The 17,092-nt window shown below is 43.8% G+C and overlaps 1 protein-coding gene across 5 annotated transcripts in view; it reads right to left on the bottom strand.

The window, feature by feature from the left end:
- NCOA3 (nuclear receptor coactivator 3) overlaps nucleotides 1–17,092 on the bottom strand; it is a 143,570-nt gene that overhangs the window by 7,970 nt on the left and 118,508 nt on the right. For 4 of the 5 annotated variants that reach the window (XM_058685878.1, XM_058685879.1, XM_058685876.1 and 1 more), the window contains exons 5-13: nucleotides 16,901–17,048; nucleotides 15,316–15,707; nucleotides 14,278–15,146; nucleotides 12,921–13,056; nucleotides 11,221–11,418; nucleotides 10,031–10,288; nucleotides 9,806–9,932; nucleotides 8,616–8,787; nucleotides 1,397–1,690 (exon numbers count right to left, since the gene is read on the bottom strand). In XM_058685878.1, coding sequence (XP_058541861.1) covers nucleotides 1,397–1,690; nucleotides 8,616–8,787; nucleotides 9,806–9,932; nucleotides 10,031–10,288; nucleotides 11,221–11,418; nucleotides 12,921–13,056; nucleotides 14,278–15,146; nucleotides 15,316–15,707; nucleotides 16,901–17,048 — 2,594 coding nt within the window. The remainder of the gene's footprint in view (nucleotides 1–1,396; nucleotides 1,691–8,615; nucleotides 8,788–9,805; nucleotides 9,933–10,030; nucleotides 10,289–11,220; nucleotides 11,419–12,920; nucleotides 13,057–14,277; nucleotides 15,147–15,315; nucleotides 15,708–16,900; nucleotides 17,049–17,092) is intronic. The other variant, XM_058685880.1, reaches the window with a different exon arrangement.

Raw genomic sequence — 17,092 nt, 5'->3', positions numbered from 1 at the left:
GACTCCACACTCACTCAGCTGCTTACATGGTTCCGTTCTGCCACATTCACTAACTCAGCACAAACAATGTAAGTAATTAAATTTTAAAAGATTTGTTGGGCATTAAGGAAACAATAAAAAAGAGAAATCTTAGGGGCGCCTGGGTGGCGCAGTCGGTTAAGCGTCCGACTTCAGCCAGGTCACGATCTCGCGGTCCGTGGGTTCGAGCCCCGCGTCAGGCTCTGGGCTGATGGCTCGGAGCCTGGAGCCTGCTTCCGATTCTGTGTCTCCCTCTCTCTCTGCCCCTCCCCCGTTCATGCTCTGTCTCTCTCTGTCCAAAAATAAATAAAAAACGTTGAAAAAAAAATTTTTTTTTAAATAAAAAATAAAAAATAAAAATAAAAAAAAAAGAGAAATCTTAGAATGTTAAGAGAGCTCAAGTTTCACAAAACACCTAGAAAGCAGAGGTTCCATAAAACAAATGTGCAAATCATGGGGCTTGTAGGTGGCTCAGCTGAGCGTCCAAGTCTTGATTTCAGCTCAGGTCATGATCCCGCAGTTCCTGAGATCAAGCCCCACGTCGGACTCCGCACTGACAGCACGGCTGCTCGGGATCCTCTCTCTCCCTCTTTGCCCCTCCCTCACTGTGTGTGTGCATATGCACGTGTGTGTGGGAGCACATGTGCGCATGAACACTCTCAAAATAAGTAAATAAGGGGGCGACTGGGTGGCTCAGTCGGTTGAGCGGCCGACTTCGGCTCAGGTCATGATCTCACGGTCCGTGAGTTCGAGCCCCGCATCGGGCTCTGTGCTGACCGCTCAGAGCCTGGAGCCTGTTTCAGATTCTGTGTCTCCCTCTCTCTGACCCTCCTCCGTTCATGTTCTGTCTCTCTCTGTCTCAAAAATAAATAAATGTTAAAAAAAAAATAAGCAAATAAGTAACTAAATAAATAAATAAATAAGTAAGTAAAATAGAAATCATCTACCTCAAGGCACCTGGTCGGCTCAGTCAGTCAAGCCTCTGACTCCTGATTTCAGCTCAGGTCACGATCTCATGATTTGTGGGTCTGAGCCTTGCATCAGGCTCTCTGCACTGACAACACAGAGCCTGCTTGGGATTCCCTCTCTTTCTCTCTGCCCCCCCCCCAACACCCCCCCACTCACTCTCACTCTCTCAAAATGAATAAACTTTAAAAAAAAAAATCATCTATCTCTAAAACTAATGAAGCCATCAAGAAATACTCTTCTCCTCCAAGGGCAATCCTGACATTTTTTACTTTTTAACCTGTACAACATAACAATCTTATCCAACTCCCACAGGACCGCTCCCTAACAAGGAACATCTATACAAACAAAACATTACAGAGAAGTCGAAACAAAAGGACTTTTAGTTGACAAGGGACAGCTGGTTGGTTACCTGCTGGCCCTGCAGCCTCTGCTGAAGCTGCATTCGGAGTTGCTTGGGGGTGTTTGTCCGAGGTCTCATGATATTGGCCCGCGGGTGCATTCCTTGCAGAGGAAAACTGCCTTGTTGGCTCATCTGACTCATCATGGAGTTAAAAGATGGTGATTGTCCCTGAAGATTAAAGCCTCCTTGCATTGGAGGCCCCTGTGCTGCATACGTCTGCCCATATAATGCCGCCTTCTGATCCATCATTACTGCCGCTTCTTGGCCTTGGAAGGCATCCTGTTTGGACTCCAAAGCTTGTCCCTAAAACATTAAACACATAAATGAACAATGAAGTACATCTGAGAAAGCGACAGAAATCAAATGCTCCAAGGAAGGTAAAACATAAAGTCAATGCATACGAACAAGGATGTCACAGAATTCCAAAGGCAAAATCAAGTTTCTTGTCTGAAGTCTGTAAGAATCCAGATCATGACCCATCTTTTCACAGATGTGTCCTAGCTCCTAGCTCAAAGTCTCACATGGACACTCAAGTATCTGGAAAAAGACTATTTGTTCCAGACCACATTTCTGTACCAACACAGACCAAGCCAAGTACAAAATAAACTAATTAAAACCACAGGGATCAATTGATTCCCACACAATTTCGTACAAAAATGTTTTTGACAGTGGTTAGAAGTGATTTTGGTAGAGACAGGGCAAATCAACAGAAGCTCATATCCCCCGAGGCTATTGCTAGCTGCATACACAAAACCTAAAGGTGGTCATTCGCTACTATTTGGCCTTAACAGGCCGGAGGACTGTTAAGAAACCCATTCATTCAACAAGATTTGTAAGTGCCTGCTATGTGCCGGCATCACCTCTCTGCATGCTAAGAATGTCTCCAAAATAGGGGCGCCTGGGTGGCGCAGTCGGTTAAGCGTCCGACTTCAGCTCAGGTCACGATCTCGCGGTCCGTGAGTTCGAGCCCCGCGTCAGGCTCTGGGCTGATGGCTCGGAGCCTGGAGCCTGTTTCCGATTCTGTGTCTCCCTCTCTCTCTGCCCCTCCCCCGTTCATGCTCTGTCTCTCTCTGTCCCAAAAATAAATAAAAAAAAAAACGTTGAAAAAAAAAATTTAAAAAAAAAAAAAAAAAGAATGTCTCCAAAATAAAGTCCAGCAACTGACAGCAAAAGCAGTGACACAAACATTCCAGGGGCGCCTGGGTGGCTCAGTCAGTTAAGCATCCGACTTCGGCTCAGGTCATGATCTCACGGTCTGTGAGTTCGAGCCCCGCGTCGGGCTCTGTGCTGACGGCTCAGGGCCTGGAGCCTGCTTCGGATTCTGTGTCTCCCTCTCTCTCGGCCCCTCCCCAGCTCACACTCTGTCTCTGTCTCTCTCAAAAATAAAATAAACATTAAAAAATGTTCTAAAAAAGAATTCTGCAAGGGGGAAGAGCTGCCACGCTAAGACAAGAAGAGCCTGTCAGATACTGCATTCACCTTTACCGTCCTATCCACGGGCACAGAAGGCCAAGTATGCAGGCAACAGTCTCGTCCCAAAACACACTTCACCCCACTGTGACGGTGACACCACCCTCAATCTCCCTACCCCCTGATCTCCCCTTTGGAGGCACGTTAAGAGTTCATCAGGGTTCAGTCCTCGAACCTTTTTCCTCTCATTACATTTTCTATTTTGGTCTCCTCATCTACTAGTGACGACTGCTGAACTTGCCTCTGGCTCAAGTGTCTCCGAGTTCTAATTCTGCTTACGCAGATGGCTACTTAACATCTTTACCTGGATATCTCAGGCATCTCAGACTTCATGTGTAGAAAACACAGGTAGTGGTTCCAAAGAGTCCCTCGCCCAAAAGACCCAATTCTCCTCCAATCTTCCCTCATGGCAAAATGACAACACCATTTGCCCAGAACTAAAGCCAGCAATCTGGAATCCTCACATTCTCCCCCCTTTTTTAATGTTTTATTTTTGGGAGAAAGAGCGTGAGCAGGGTAGGAGCATAGAGAGAGGGGTACAGAGGATCTGAAGCAGGCTCTGCACTGACAGCAGCAAGCCCGATGAAGGGTTTGAACTCACGAACTGTGAGATCGTGACCTGAGCCAAAGTCGGATGCTCAGCCGACTGAGCCACCCAGGTGCCCCCCTCTCCCTTTCCAAGCACGTGTGTGCATACACGGTCCACCAAGTCCTGTCAGTTTTCTTCCAGGACACATTATGCATCCTTCCCTTCTTCCCTTCCATAGCTGTGACCCTCTCTAAGACACTTTCTTGGACTCTTGTAGTAACTGACATCTATGTGTCTACTCTGTCCCCTCATACCAATTCCCCTCCCCAGAGAGCCACCTGAAATATATTTCTATAAAGTAAATCACACTGTAAGTGAAACATGGATCGATCATGCATATTTACCTCCTTTCTCTTGCTAACTCTACTAAAATACCAGCGAAGAATTTAAAAGGTAGTATTTATCCACAAAACAATGAGAATAAGGAAGGCAACAAGATAAATATTTCAACAGGTATTTGCAAGACAGGAAAAGAGAGGAGTAACCAACTCAAGAGAGTAGGCACCGGGGCACCTGGGTGGCTCAGTAAGTGTCCAACTTTGGCTCAGGTCATGATCTCGCGGTTCGTGGGTTCGAGCCTCAAGTCAGGCTCTGTGCTGACAGCTCAGAGCCTGGAGCCTGCTTAGGATTCTGTGTCTCCCACTCTCTCTCTCTTTCTCTCTCTCTCAAAAATAAATAAAACATTAGAAAATTAAGAGAGAGAGAGAGAGAGAGAGAGAGAGAAAGTAGGCACTAACGTGTCTGTGGAGAAAAACACACGTAAGACACCGAGCCAACGACAGGCTGCACTGGGACGGCAGAGGCTCAGGCAAAGTGCTCAAACGGGGCTGGTGAGGAATCTGGGCAGAGAGCAGGGGGCAGCCACCTCCCTGCCCTCCACCTGTCCCCCGACTCCGCACAGCTACGTGGCCGTACTTTCCACCTACTCCCTCGGCAACCTCAGTTCTGGGACACCAGGCACAGTGGAGGGCAAGGGTAGGCAGAGCCTGAAAACAGGAAGTCTTATTTATGATTTCTAGTAAAATTTTTATTTTTATAATTTTATATCTTAATACTATGGTATCATCTACTTGCACCCCCAGCCCAGTTCCCAAAATACAATCAGGTAATAAATTCCCAAGTGAGAAAAACTGTAAAGTGGGAATAGGAGGGGAGATGCATCAATGGCTCTAGATGTTGAATTCTGGGGAGTCCTGAAATAAAAGGGCCAGCCCCTGACCAGCCACTTTCAGTGACGACTGATCCTTTTTAATACATCATACTTAAATATAAAAAGATAGCCAAGGATCACCAGATATCTGACGAAGACAGCTTTCAACATGAAAGTGACTCAAATAAAACGTTACTCAGAGACAAGAAAAATAGAGATTAAAAAACAGAGATTCAGTGTAATACCCAACATGTCAATCAACACCCAAGAAGAAAAAAACAGAAGAGATAAAATTATTAAAGAAATGATACCAAATGACATGTCTGTAAGCTTTACTAATGTTCAGCCTCATTACTAATAAATGCAATTAAAACTCACGAGTCACCAAACAGAGAGAGAGGGAGGCAAACCACAAGAGACTCTTAAATACAGAGAACAAACTGAGGGTGGATGGCGGGGGGAGGGGCGGGCGGGAGAGGGGAAAATGGGTGATGAGCACTGAGGAGGGTGCTTGTTGGGATGAGCACTGGGTGTTGTATGTAACTGATGAACCATGGGAATCTACCCCCAAAACCAAGGGCGCACACTGTACATTAGCCAATTTGACAAATTATATTAAAAAAAATGAAAACACTAGTGTATTAGGAACTGAAAACAAAACTCACTAGTTAAAAAAAAAAGACAGGACACAGAAAATGCCCCCAAACCAAAAAGATTATCTGTGCACTTGATATACAGCAGAATGAATGAAACAAGGCCCATACCAAGATAAGGCTTCCTGCAATTTCAGAGAAAAAGTTCCTGAATAATTCCAAACAGAAAAAAAAACTAATCACACATAAAAACAGGAATCAGACTGAGTCAATGGCAACAATGGATGCCAGAAAGCTATCAAACAATTCTTTCAGCATGCTAAGAAAAAATTATTTTCAACCCAAAATTTAATGCAGGAGAGTGGAATAAAAGATATTTTCAGACTTTATCCCATGCAGTGGGGTGGAGAAATTAACAGAAACTGTGTTTCAACAAAACAAAGGAATAAAGCAAGAGGGAAAACCACTTGGGACCAGAGCTGGGAGATCTAACACAGAAAAGCGTCTAGACCTGCCTCTCAGGACAGAGTAAAGCAGACCAACGGAGAATCACAAGAGGGAAGCAAGGAACTGAAGAATCACCTAAAAATGTGTCTGAATACGTGAAGAAAAAATTAAGAGAAATTTTACAGTTCCGCTGCAGTATTTGGAAAGGATCAGAAATGTGTAAAAACAAAGCAAATCAAAAAAGGAAGGCAGCTGGGGCGCCTGGCTGGCTCAGTCGGTTAAGCATCTGACTCTTGGTTTTGGCTCAGGTCATGATCTCTCAGTTTCACGAATTTGAGCCCCGCATCAGTGCAGAGCCTGCTTGAGATTCTCTCTCTCCGCCCCTCCTCCACTCATGCTGTCTGTCTCTCTGTCTCTCTCTCTCAAAATAAATAAACAAAAACAAAAAACAAACAAACAAAAAAAGGGCAATTAACTCAAAATCAGACAAACCAAAACCAAAATCCTATACAAACTATACCTGGCTCAGCAAGGAGTCAAATTAATATAAATATTGACCACCTATTTAACAACAAAAGACATAATTATTCTGGGAGTACTATGTAATGCGTATGGATGTGGAGAAAGGGGAGCTAAATACAGATCCACAATTTATCTGAAATTCCAAAAAAAATCCAAAAAAAAAAAATTTTTTAAAAAAAGCAACACAATTTTTCATCTGCATTAAATGTATTTAATAGCAAAACTTGATCTGAACTTAATGAAGCAATACATAATCTCTAGATGTCTCATTTGGGGTGACTATTTTGCTATAAAAATATTAGCATGTATGATGACCGGCTACTGCCTAAAACTACAATATTGCTCAAAACTCCACCAGGGGCATCACAGAGTATGTGGCACATACGCACCACTTGATCTTCCTAAATCCCAAAATTCCTGAGCCCCAAGTTCTCAGATAAGGGACTATGAATGCACAGTCAACTATCCTATCAGGAAATCAACAGATACAGATTGAAGTTGATGAAGGACAGTTGCACAAGCATATTACTTAGAATATTCCCAAAATAAAGAGTTGAGTTTCACTATCTCTGACTAGGGTAAATGTGCATGATTCTTCAAAGAGTATATTTCTGTATCATTTCAAAGTTACAAACACAGATTACTTGGCAAAAATAACAATTAGGGACGCCTGGACCGCTTAGTCGGTTAAGTGTCTGACTTTGGCTCGGGTCATGTTCTCACGGTTCATGAGTTCGAGACCCCACATGGGGGTCTCTGCTGTCAACACAGAACCTGCTTCGGATCTTCTGTACCCATCCTCTCTCTGCCCCTCTCCGCCCTCCAACTCTCTCTCTCCCCCTCAAAATAAATGAACTTAAAAAAAATTAAAATTAAAAATAACAAAAAAGAAAAGCAAATCTCTTCATTACCCTGCTTAAAATCTTTTATGGCTTCCCAATATAGCAGAAAAATGGAAGACTCCTTAAGATGGCTTTGTGGAACCTAACCTCCACTGACCTCTCCTCCCCAACATCATCCTACAGCAATCCCTCCCCTTCTCTCGTGGACTTTTAGTCACTTTGTTGAACCCCCAAGCCCTTCTCTGCCTGGGGACCTTTGAGTTAGCCATACCCCTTATGGAACATTCTCCCCCTCGCTGTGTTCTGAGCTGGCTCCAACTCACCCTTCAAACATCAACTGGCATGCCATCTCCCCAGAAAAAGCTTTCCTGACCGTTCACTCGAGTCCCCAGTAATTCTTCATCTCATCATCCTGGACTTGAAAACACAAACATTTTTAAACTAAAGAACAGGGGCGCCTGGGTGGCGCAGTCGGTTAAGCGTCCGACTTCAGCCAGGTCACGATCTCACAGTCCGTGAGTTCGAGCCCCGCGTCAGGCTCTGGGCTGATGGCTCGGAGCCTGGAGCCTGTTTCCGATTCTGTGTCTCCCTCTCTCTCTGCCCCTCCCCCGTTCATGCTCTGTCTCTCTCTGTCCCAAAAATAAATAAAAAACGTTGAAAAAAAAATTTAAAAAAAAAAAAATAAAAAAAAATAAACTAAAGAACAAAACTACAAACAAGTCCCCACTGAAAAGAAACTGGGAAAACGATTTAAACGTAGGAGACAAGTTAACAGTCTTCAAATGGTAGCTCAGATAGAGGGCATTTTTTGAGTAAAATCTGGACACCCCGTCCACACCCCAAGAAAAGGTTCTTTTACGATAGTCTCCTAGTGTCCTAGGCCTTTCCTGCTAATCTCTACCCTACCGTGTCTGCTGCTATCCAGGTGGCTCCTTGCCTGATGCTTGCCTGTCCAATGGGATGTGAGCTTCGGGAGCAGGAACTCGTTTGTTTCACTACTTCCCCTCAGCCTCTAACACTAACTGGCATATAGAAAGTAAATATTTGTTAAATGAAAGAATCAATAAATCAATAAGTAAACCTACATAAATAACATACTGTTGCATATCAAGAAAAACTCCATCAGAAAACTATTTTTAAAACACATATAAAAAAAAAACATAAAATATGTTCTATCTTGCAATCAACAAAATACAATTTAAGACAAACATCTTTGGGGCACCTGGCTGGCTTAGTTGGTACAGTATGACACTCTTGATCTTAGGGTTTTCAGTTCAAAATTCACGGTGGGTGTACAGGTTACTCAAATCTTTAAAAAAATAAATAAAACAAGCACCTTTGTTGCCCAACAGACTGAAAAAGATTTAAAAGAATAATCATGCTCTGTATCTGTTTCACCACTTGCTTGTCCACACTGTGTGTGTCTTCATCCACGTGGGCCACAGCACAGTGCTTGTGAGGGTTAGGAACTCCAATCATCACTCTCCATGAACACAGTGAGGTAACACAAGTGATCGGAAAGATACACATACAGGCATTCTTGTGCATGGCTTCATGAATGTATGCACACACGTGTGCACATACACACTTCCATTTCCATGTTAATGCTACCTACTTGATTCACAAGTTCAGGGATGCCCAGAGCTCTGTCAATTTCTTCCAAGCCTGTGGCATCTGTGTTGCTCAAGAGAGTGTGTAGCTGGTCCAACAACGCTCGTTCATCACTCTGCCCTTCCAGGTTAGAAGGTGGCCCAAGAAGATCATCCAGGGAATTCCTAAGAAGTGGCCTAAACAGAGACTTGCAATCAATGCCAGTGGTGCTTTTCCTCTTACTGACACTCTCTCTCTCTCCCTCTCTCTCTCTCCCTCTCTCTCTCTCTCTCTCTCTCTTTCTCTAACCACACACGTTTTTAATATACAGTAATACCTTAATTATTACAAGTAGAAACAATAAACCAACTTGGTTGGTTAAGAGAGAAGAGCAAATGTCACCAACTTAAATTGAAGGCCCACAATTTTAACCTTCCGCCAGGCCATCTACAGTTACCACATCTAGCTTACACATGCCTAGCACACACTCCCACCACCAAATGTAACTGCTAGATCCCTACACATTTAGGGGACAGCAGAGGTTGAAGAGGATGGAACAGGGTGCTATTCTCAAGATCATACAAGAACAGAGGTGGTCATGGTTATGATATTTGTTAAGTTGAAGTAACCCACAAAGGACTAGACAAAAAGAAAAAAACACAAATGTTCAACCATCAGCAAACTGAGCCTGGGACCTGCCAAAATAACTTTTTGTTCCCCGTGGCCACAGAGCTCACGTGTTAACAAGTACAATACAAGTTCCATTTACCCACAATAAGGTGCCACGGCCCTCCGACACATCAGAAGGGCGTGGACCTAGATACTCATTCTGCCTCAGGAAAAATTCTGTGGCGAGGCTGTTCGTTCTCCACTGGGTAGAGAAGCACTGAAGCTAATGAACGCACAAAGCTACACCACTGTCCCCCCAGCAGATCAAGCCATTTTTTCTTTACTGCAGAACTGAAGGCAGAGCTGACACTGACAGGTGGCTTCTTTCATGCAAATGAGTAACTGATCAAGCTAAACGAAACCAGAAGACACACAATCTGCTGTGGTGCACTTTCACCAGCATCCCTGAAATGCCCAGGTGGCAACCAGGCACCTCGGTCACAGTGAGTTTTTCTCATTCTCTTTCAGGTTTGCTCCTGTGCTCTGAGCATTTTCTAGATAATCCAATGCTAACATCTTCTACAGAGTCACATAGTAAAGCCTCACCTATTTGGAGTCCCATGAGAGCCTTGTTCCACGGACAACATGCCATCTGGCCAGGAACCCGGCTGGTTGGACGGTGCTGCCTGGCCATACGGACTGACCCCCATTCCCATGGGAATTTCACCAGGCCCTGGTGGAGGAAAAAGAGGGGATGCATTTTCAAAGAAGGCAAGGGCAAACACCGCCCCGTGTCATCTCTCTTTCTCTTTTGGCGAAGGGGACGCTTACGCATTTGAAGCATCTGCTGCTGTGGTGGCTGCTGTGGCGGCAACGCCGGCCTCGCACCTGGGATGCCAGCGGACCGGAGGGGCAATGTGGGCATCGGGCCGCTCACTGCAGGTCTGGGTAAAGAAGCGTTGTAATCCGCTCCTGGTCTTCCCACGGAGTTTGAACTCAAAGGCTCCATTCTGCTCGTCTTTGAGCTTGGCAAGCCCCAGTCTCCCGAGGAAGCAGTCGGATTCACAGTCACATTTCTGTTTGGTCCACCTAAAACAGGTAGAAATGATTACGTCTTTTCCAGATTATCATGAAATCCTTGCTATGTAAGTACCGTCATTACACATGAACTTAACCAAAAATAAAAATAAAATAAAAGCTTTGTCATCCTAAAAATAGGACTGGCCAACTATGAAGACTATTTTTTTAAAGACGTTTTTTGAGGGGAGCCTGGGTGGCTCAGTGGGTTAAGCGTCCGACTTCAGCTGAGGTCACGATCTCACGGTCCGTGAGTTCGAGCCCCACGTCGGGCTCTGGGCTGATGGCTCAGAGCCTGGAGCCTGCTTCCGATTCTGTGTCTCCCTGTCTTTCTCTGCCCCTCCCTCGTTCATGCTCTGTCTCTCTCTGTCTCAAAAATGAATAAACGTTAAAAAAAAAAAAATTAAAATTAAACTTTGAAAAAATAAGTAAATAAATAAAGACATTTTTTGATGGGAAACTGTTGCCATGTATTCATTACAAGTTAGAAAAGGTCTCAGACCGAAAGCTTCCTTAAGAGTTTAAATAGCCAGGGGCGCCCGGGTGGCTCGTTCGGTTAAGCATTAGGCGAATTTCAGCTCAGGTCATGATCTCATAGTTCATGGGATCGAGCCCCACATCGGGATCTGTGCTGTCAGCACAGAACCTGCTTGGAATCCTCTCTCTCCCTCTCTCTGCCCCTCCCCCACTCGCTCGTGTCTCGCATGCACACATTCTCATAATCTCTCTGTCTCTCTCTCGCTTTCTCTCAAAATAAATAAATATTTTTTAAAGAGCTTAAATAACCAAGCCACAGAATAAATTAAGGAGACTTATGAAAGAACTACTGTGCTACTGTTACTCATAAACCTATTACTTAATCCCAATTATTTAAATGGCTTTAAGTATTCTAAATTTGCTTTTCCCAAAAGTTTAATCATAAATACTTATTAGAAATAACATACCCATAGTTGAGCCATAATTTTCCTGACTATCCATCATTCTTGGATTCCCACCCAACATGGGCTGCTTTGGTAACATGGGGAAAGCACTGATATTCTTTACTGGAGGACTCGAGCCAACAGAAACAGGGCTATCTAGAGACACCGCTCGGTTATACGGAGGACGAATGGACTGCACAGACTGTGGGCTCCTCAAACCTGCTGAAACACAGATACACAATACAAAATGTCCTCTGACAATTCAGTACATAAGTAATCAAGGACAACACATCAATACCAATACCACCCACACAAAACTTTCCCTTACTAAAATAAACACTAAACACACGCGCGCGCAAAGAAGAAGAAGAAGACAAAAACCCCGTATTCCAAATCCAGTAGAAAACAAGAGTCCCAGCACTGGCTGCTGTACTAGGGCATCGTTCTGCGGCCTGATACGGTCATTTGTGTTCCGCTTCGCTTAATATTACAACTGCTAGCAACATTCAAACTGCCAGAGGTTCTTCCCTAAGGGAACTTCTTAAGTGGATTCTGTTTAAAATTTTATAATTAAATATAACCAGGTAAGTTGCCCTCTAGTCAAACAAGGAATGAAATACAAAATCTCCTAACTTTTTACTGTTTCCAATCCATCTGATTGATCTTTCCATTTTAGTTTAGGAAATAGTGCCATCGAAAATGAATAATCACCATTCCTGATAACTGTGAATTACTCTTTTTTGATCGATACCTGTAATATGCCCTCGTTAAACTGATGAGTGAGGAAACCACATAGCTGTGGAAGAGAGGCCGAGGGAGAATCAGCAAACACTAAAGAAGTCTCCCAGCTAGATAACCAGGTTCCAGAAATGTCTCAGGACAGGCTTCTATCTACAGTTTTAGTTGCTTTTTAATTTAAGTCTCTATGCCTCACAAAAATAGATGCTCAGGTACCTGGTACTCATCTGGAGCAACCAATGATGAACATTTTCCTAAAAGTTCCAGGATTACTGGTATATTAATTAGAAACAGGGAATTTTTAAAAATAGGAAAACGTCCAGAAAGCTTTTTAAAACATATGCACTCTGAATTAGTATTCAAAGCTGAGAGGTAGAGTATGCATTTTAAAGTTTACAAATGCTAATTAGGGGCACCTGGGTGGCTCAGTTGGTTGAGTGTCTTGACATCAACTCAGGCCATGACCTCGGGGTCATGACATTGAGCCCTGCGTCACACTGAGCATAAAGCTGCTTAAGATTCTCTCTCTGCCCCTCCTCACTGCTCGCACACACACATGCTTGCCCTCTTTCTCTTAAAAAAAAATGCTTAGATTCCAATCTTAGTGTAAGAGCACAGCTGACTCTTGAACAACACAGGGCTTAGGGGCACCGAGCCCCCAACACAGTAAAAAATCCATACAACTTCTGATTCCCCAAAAACTTACTACTAATTATCTACTTTGACCAAAAGACTTTGATAAGTCAATTAACACATATTTTGTATGTCATATGTATTATATACTGCACTCTCATAATAAAATGGAGAAAACATTAAGAAAACCATGAGAAAATGTTTATAGTACTGTACTGTATTTATTTTTAAAAAATACACGTGTGTAAATAAACATGTGCTGTTCAAACCTGTGTTGTTCAAGGGTTAACTATACATACAAGTGCGAAGAAACGTTAAAAAGGCAGCAAGAATAAAACCTAGTTCTTTCTTACCCAGAGAATTAGTTCCCTGAAACATCTGCTGCTTGGTTCCAAGATTACTACCATTTGTGGATACGGAATTATTGTAGAAGTCAGAACTAGTCAGATCACCAAGAATAGCATCTAGATTATCCAAATCTCCAGATCCCTGGGGGGGGGGGGGGAAGGTTTTTTTTAATTAACCTGTGTGCACTACTAGATATACATGCATACACATTCATCAGAAGAACACAAATGAAACGGGAACAAGTAAAATACAAGTTACCGGAAATGATAACGCCCAACTTAAAGGCTAGCTTACTTAGACCCCCACCCTAAATCTTCTTCCTTGAAATGAAGAATAGTTTTAACTACTGAAAGAAATCTCTGGGTTTGGAAGTGCTTTCAACAGGGGCATTTTTAAATCTGCACTGGAACTTTAATTCTCAAACCGTAGGTATTTTCGAGCTAGTGTTACTCAGGATCATCGGCTGACAGAGAGGCCTGCCTCTATACATACCTTCCAAAACAAGTATGATTAGTAACAAAGGCAACAAGCTGACATTCGACAAAAGATTCACAGGCATGCTTTAAAAAGGGCTCTGGGGCAGCCTGGGTGGCTCAGTCAGTTAAGCATCTGACTTCGGCTCAGGTCATGATCTCGAGGTTTATGGGTTCAAGCCCCGCGTCAGGCTCTGTGCTGACAGTTCACAGTCTGAAGCCTGCTTCACATTCTGTCTCCTTCTCTCTCTATCCCTCCCCTGTTCACACTCTGTCTCTATCTCTCAAATATAAATAAACATTAAACAAAATTTTTTAATAAAATAAAAAAAATAAATAAAAAGAGCTCTTGGTCCATAAATTTGGAGCACTAGGTTCAACAAAAATTAAATAGACATCCTAACAGCAAGACTTCCCCAAGACCTTAATTTTCTCAGGTGCATATTAACACCTCCCAAGAGGAGTCAGAGTTTGACGAACGCTTATATGGAATGAGATCATGTACAGAGGGAAACATGATTTTAGGTAAAAATCAAAATTCTGTTACTTAACGTGTTAAGTTTTTCCCCCCATTTCTTTCTACTATACCATTACATGACCCAACCTTCTCATTCCAACAACAAAACCTCCATGAAAATTTTCAAATTCTCTACCAACTGGTTCAAGTTATAGTCACATTTTAAAACACCCACATCTGGTTCTTTCCAAACTGCGTCACATTACACTTCACGATGCCCGAAAGAATTACAAAGAACCGACAGCTCAAGAATAACTTCCATCACATAAACCTAAAATAGAAGATAGGGTTTTGCACGTAACACACTGTCTTTCTAACACAGAAATGCAAGGATTAACCACAATGGCTAAGCTGGAAAACAGAACAAATTACCTCTTCATTTGTTTCGGTCTTAGTTTTAGAGTCTTTCTCCTGACTCGAGCTAGGAACGGTGGAGCTGCTGCGCTGACTCCCTTTATTGTCCACTCCTTCCACTTTGGGCTGCAGGGCTTTAGAGAGCGGATCACTGGGATCATCCCTGTCCAGCAGGTATCTCAGAAGTGCATTATTCTCCTTCTTCTTAGGACTCAGTTGCTCCTGCTTGATGCTTCCTTCCACACCAGACGCTGCACTACCGGTGTCTTTCCCCGTGGCTTCTGCGGTAATCTTGGCTACTTCTGCGGGTGAATTCCCATTCTGCAGCAACTTGTGCAGGATCCGGTGTTTCTCCTGCAGCAGTGACCCGTGCATATTGGATGTGGAGGACACTCCTCCAGAGGTCGAAGAAGACACCCCAGAGGGGCTGGTGACGCTAATGGAAGAGTCTTTACAACCTGAATCCAGGGGGGAGTTGGTCAAAGAGGAATGACCCCGATCATCAGAAGAACAGGTAAGTAACTGCAGTAATTTTTTATGACCTTTGCTTTCCAGAGGACCCCTCTGATTCTCTGACCCTTCGATACTGCTCTCCTTACTTTCTTTGTCACTGAGGTGATCCCTGCTATTTGACTGACACACTGAACTCTCCACTGGATTCTGATCACAATACAAGCCCAGGGGACTCTTGGAATCCTGACTGTTCACTTTACTTGGCTGGCTTATATTCATATTGGGAGAGTTATCCAGTTTGGGGCCTGGTGAAGACAGAGTGGATAAAAGAGAAGTCCCCACACCCTCACTGATAGCTTGAAGAGCACTCAGAGAGCTACTAGAAAAGCTGTGGCTCCCAGTATTTCCAGAAGATCCCATGGGCGAGTGCACACCTGGATGTGGAGAACAATTAAGGCAAGAATTAGACTATCAGATGCTATAACAAAATGCCACTTAACTCTATTAGAAAATGAACTGACTTTACAAGAATTGCAACAGAATAAAAAGAGAAGGACTACTGAAGAGTAAAAAATAAAGAAACGGAAATGCCAACACAAATACCTGCAACAGGAGAAAACTGGTGTGAGGCCATCTTTGGACTCCCACGATTACGAGGAGAAATCATGATGTTCTGCTGGTTGGAGCCGAGGCCAGGGCTCCCGTGTGGGGGGCTACTCATGTTGAGACCATAGGTGCTATTCTGATAGGAAGATGGGGACTGCATGCCTGGCCCAGCGTTCATTGAAGCTATGGTGCTGGAAGCCCCATACCTGGGCCCACTCATCTGCCCGGTGGAGCTGGGGTCGGCCGAGCCATAGGGCCTGCCGCTTAGCATCTGTAAGCCTTGGTTTGGCGACATGCTCATGCCGCCTACCGAACTGTTGCATCCAGCTGCTGGAGGTCTAATGCCTTGTCCAACAGGATTCGTGTTTGGTCTATACCCATTCTGTTCCCTGCAAAGAAAGAAGACAAACCTTCACTAAAATATTACAAGCATGCAGGGTGCCTGGGTGGCTCAGTCGGTTAAATGTCCGACTGCAGCTCAGGTCATGATCTCGTGGTCCGTGAGTTCGAGCCCCGCGTCGGGCTCTGTGCAGACCGCTGAGAGCCTGGAGCCTGCTTCGGATTCTGTGTCTCCCTCTCTCTCTGCCCCTCCCCCACTCATGCTCGGTCTCTGTCTCAGAAATAAACATTAAAAAAAATTTTTTTAAAAATATTACAAGCACGTGGGGTGCCTGGGCGGTTCAGTCGGTTCAGCAACCAACTTTGGCTCAGGCCATGATCTCACGGTTTGTGAGCTCCCGCCCCGCATCGGGCTCTGTGCTGACAGCTCAGAGCCTAGGGCCTGCTTCAGACTCTGTGTCTCCCTCTCTCTCTGCCCCTCCCCCACTCACGCTCGGTCTCTCTCTCAGAAATAAACATTAAAAAAACATTTTTTTTTAAACACTACAAGCATGCATTAAAACACTCAAGATTATTTTTTAATGATGAAGTGCCACGAACTTCACTTCCTAGGCACCATTCCAACACTTAGTACCAATTCCAACCTAAATATTGATCAGTTATGACGAGCCCAGTGAAATACTTTTTAATATGCCACAAAATCTAGGAGTGACCACCACCACAGCACTGAGGACCAACAGTTACATTAACTGGAATCTCGGCGGGACTTCACTAGAGTCGCCACACATCTAGGGGCTGACCTGGAGGTACCTGCAAATTATGCAAGATCGTTAATGGGTAAATATCCTGCTTTTCCATGTGTTGCTCATTTACCACCAGCAACAACAAGAGAAACTCTCAGTTTTGCTTGGAGTCTACTTTCAAATTTTAAATGCAATCCCTGGAAGCAATGTAACACGTCACCAGAAATGAAAGGGAACAGTGGTAGTCACAGTAGATAGTTCTTTTATCCATTAGGCCTTCCCATTCCCCAGCTTTCCCAGGAAGTAACTCATGAGCAAATCCTCATTTTCACATACAAATATAACCTTAAAAAATATATCATAACCCAGGAATTTAAACTCACTTCAGCAAATCCAAAGGCTCTGCTTTTTCTATTAAATCTTGCTTTTTACATTAATAATAAGGCACCCTGAGAACAGCGCTGCATTTAATGTGAGGAGATGCAGGAATCTATCATTACCTCTGAAGAAAGTGGGTCGAGACAAAGCCGTGCCGATCATTCGTGACAGGGTTTCGGAAGAGTTTGCTTTTGGTTTGTGCAGTCACTATGGTTCCGTCGGCCAATGAGAATCTATACACCGGGGTTTCTGCATGGCCATGGATATAAGCTGTTGGGGAAAATACACCATTACCAGCGACTACAGTTGGCAAA

Source organism: Neofelis nebulosa, chromosome 9 (genome assembly GCF_028018385.1).
Source record: "Neofelis nebulosa isolate mNeoNeb1 chromosome 9, mNeoNeb1.pri, whole genome shotgun sequence".
Lineage (NCBI taxonomy): Eukaryota > Metazoa > Chordata > Mammalia > Carnivora > Felidae > Neofelis > Neofelis nebulosa.
This window is presented reverse-complemented; position numbering and strand designations above follow the sequence as displayed.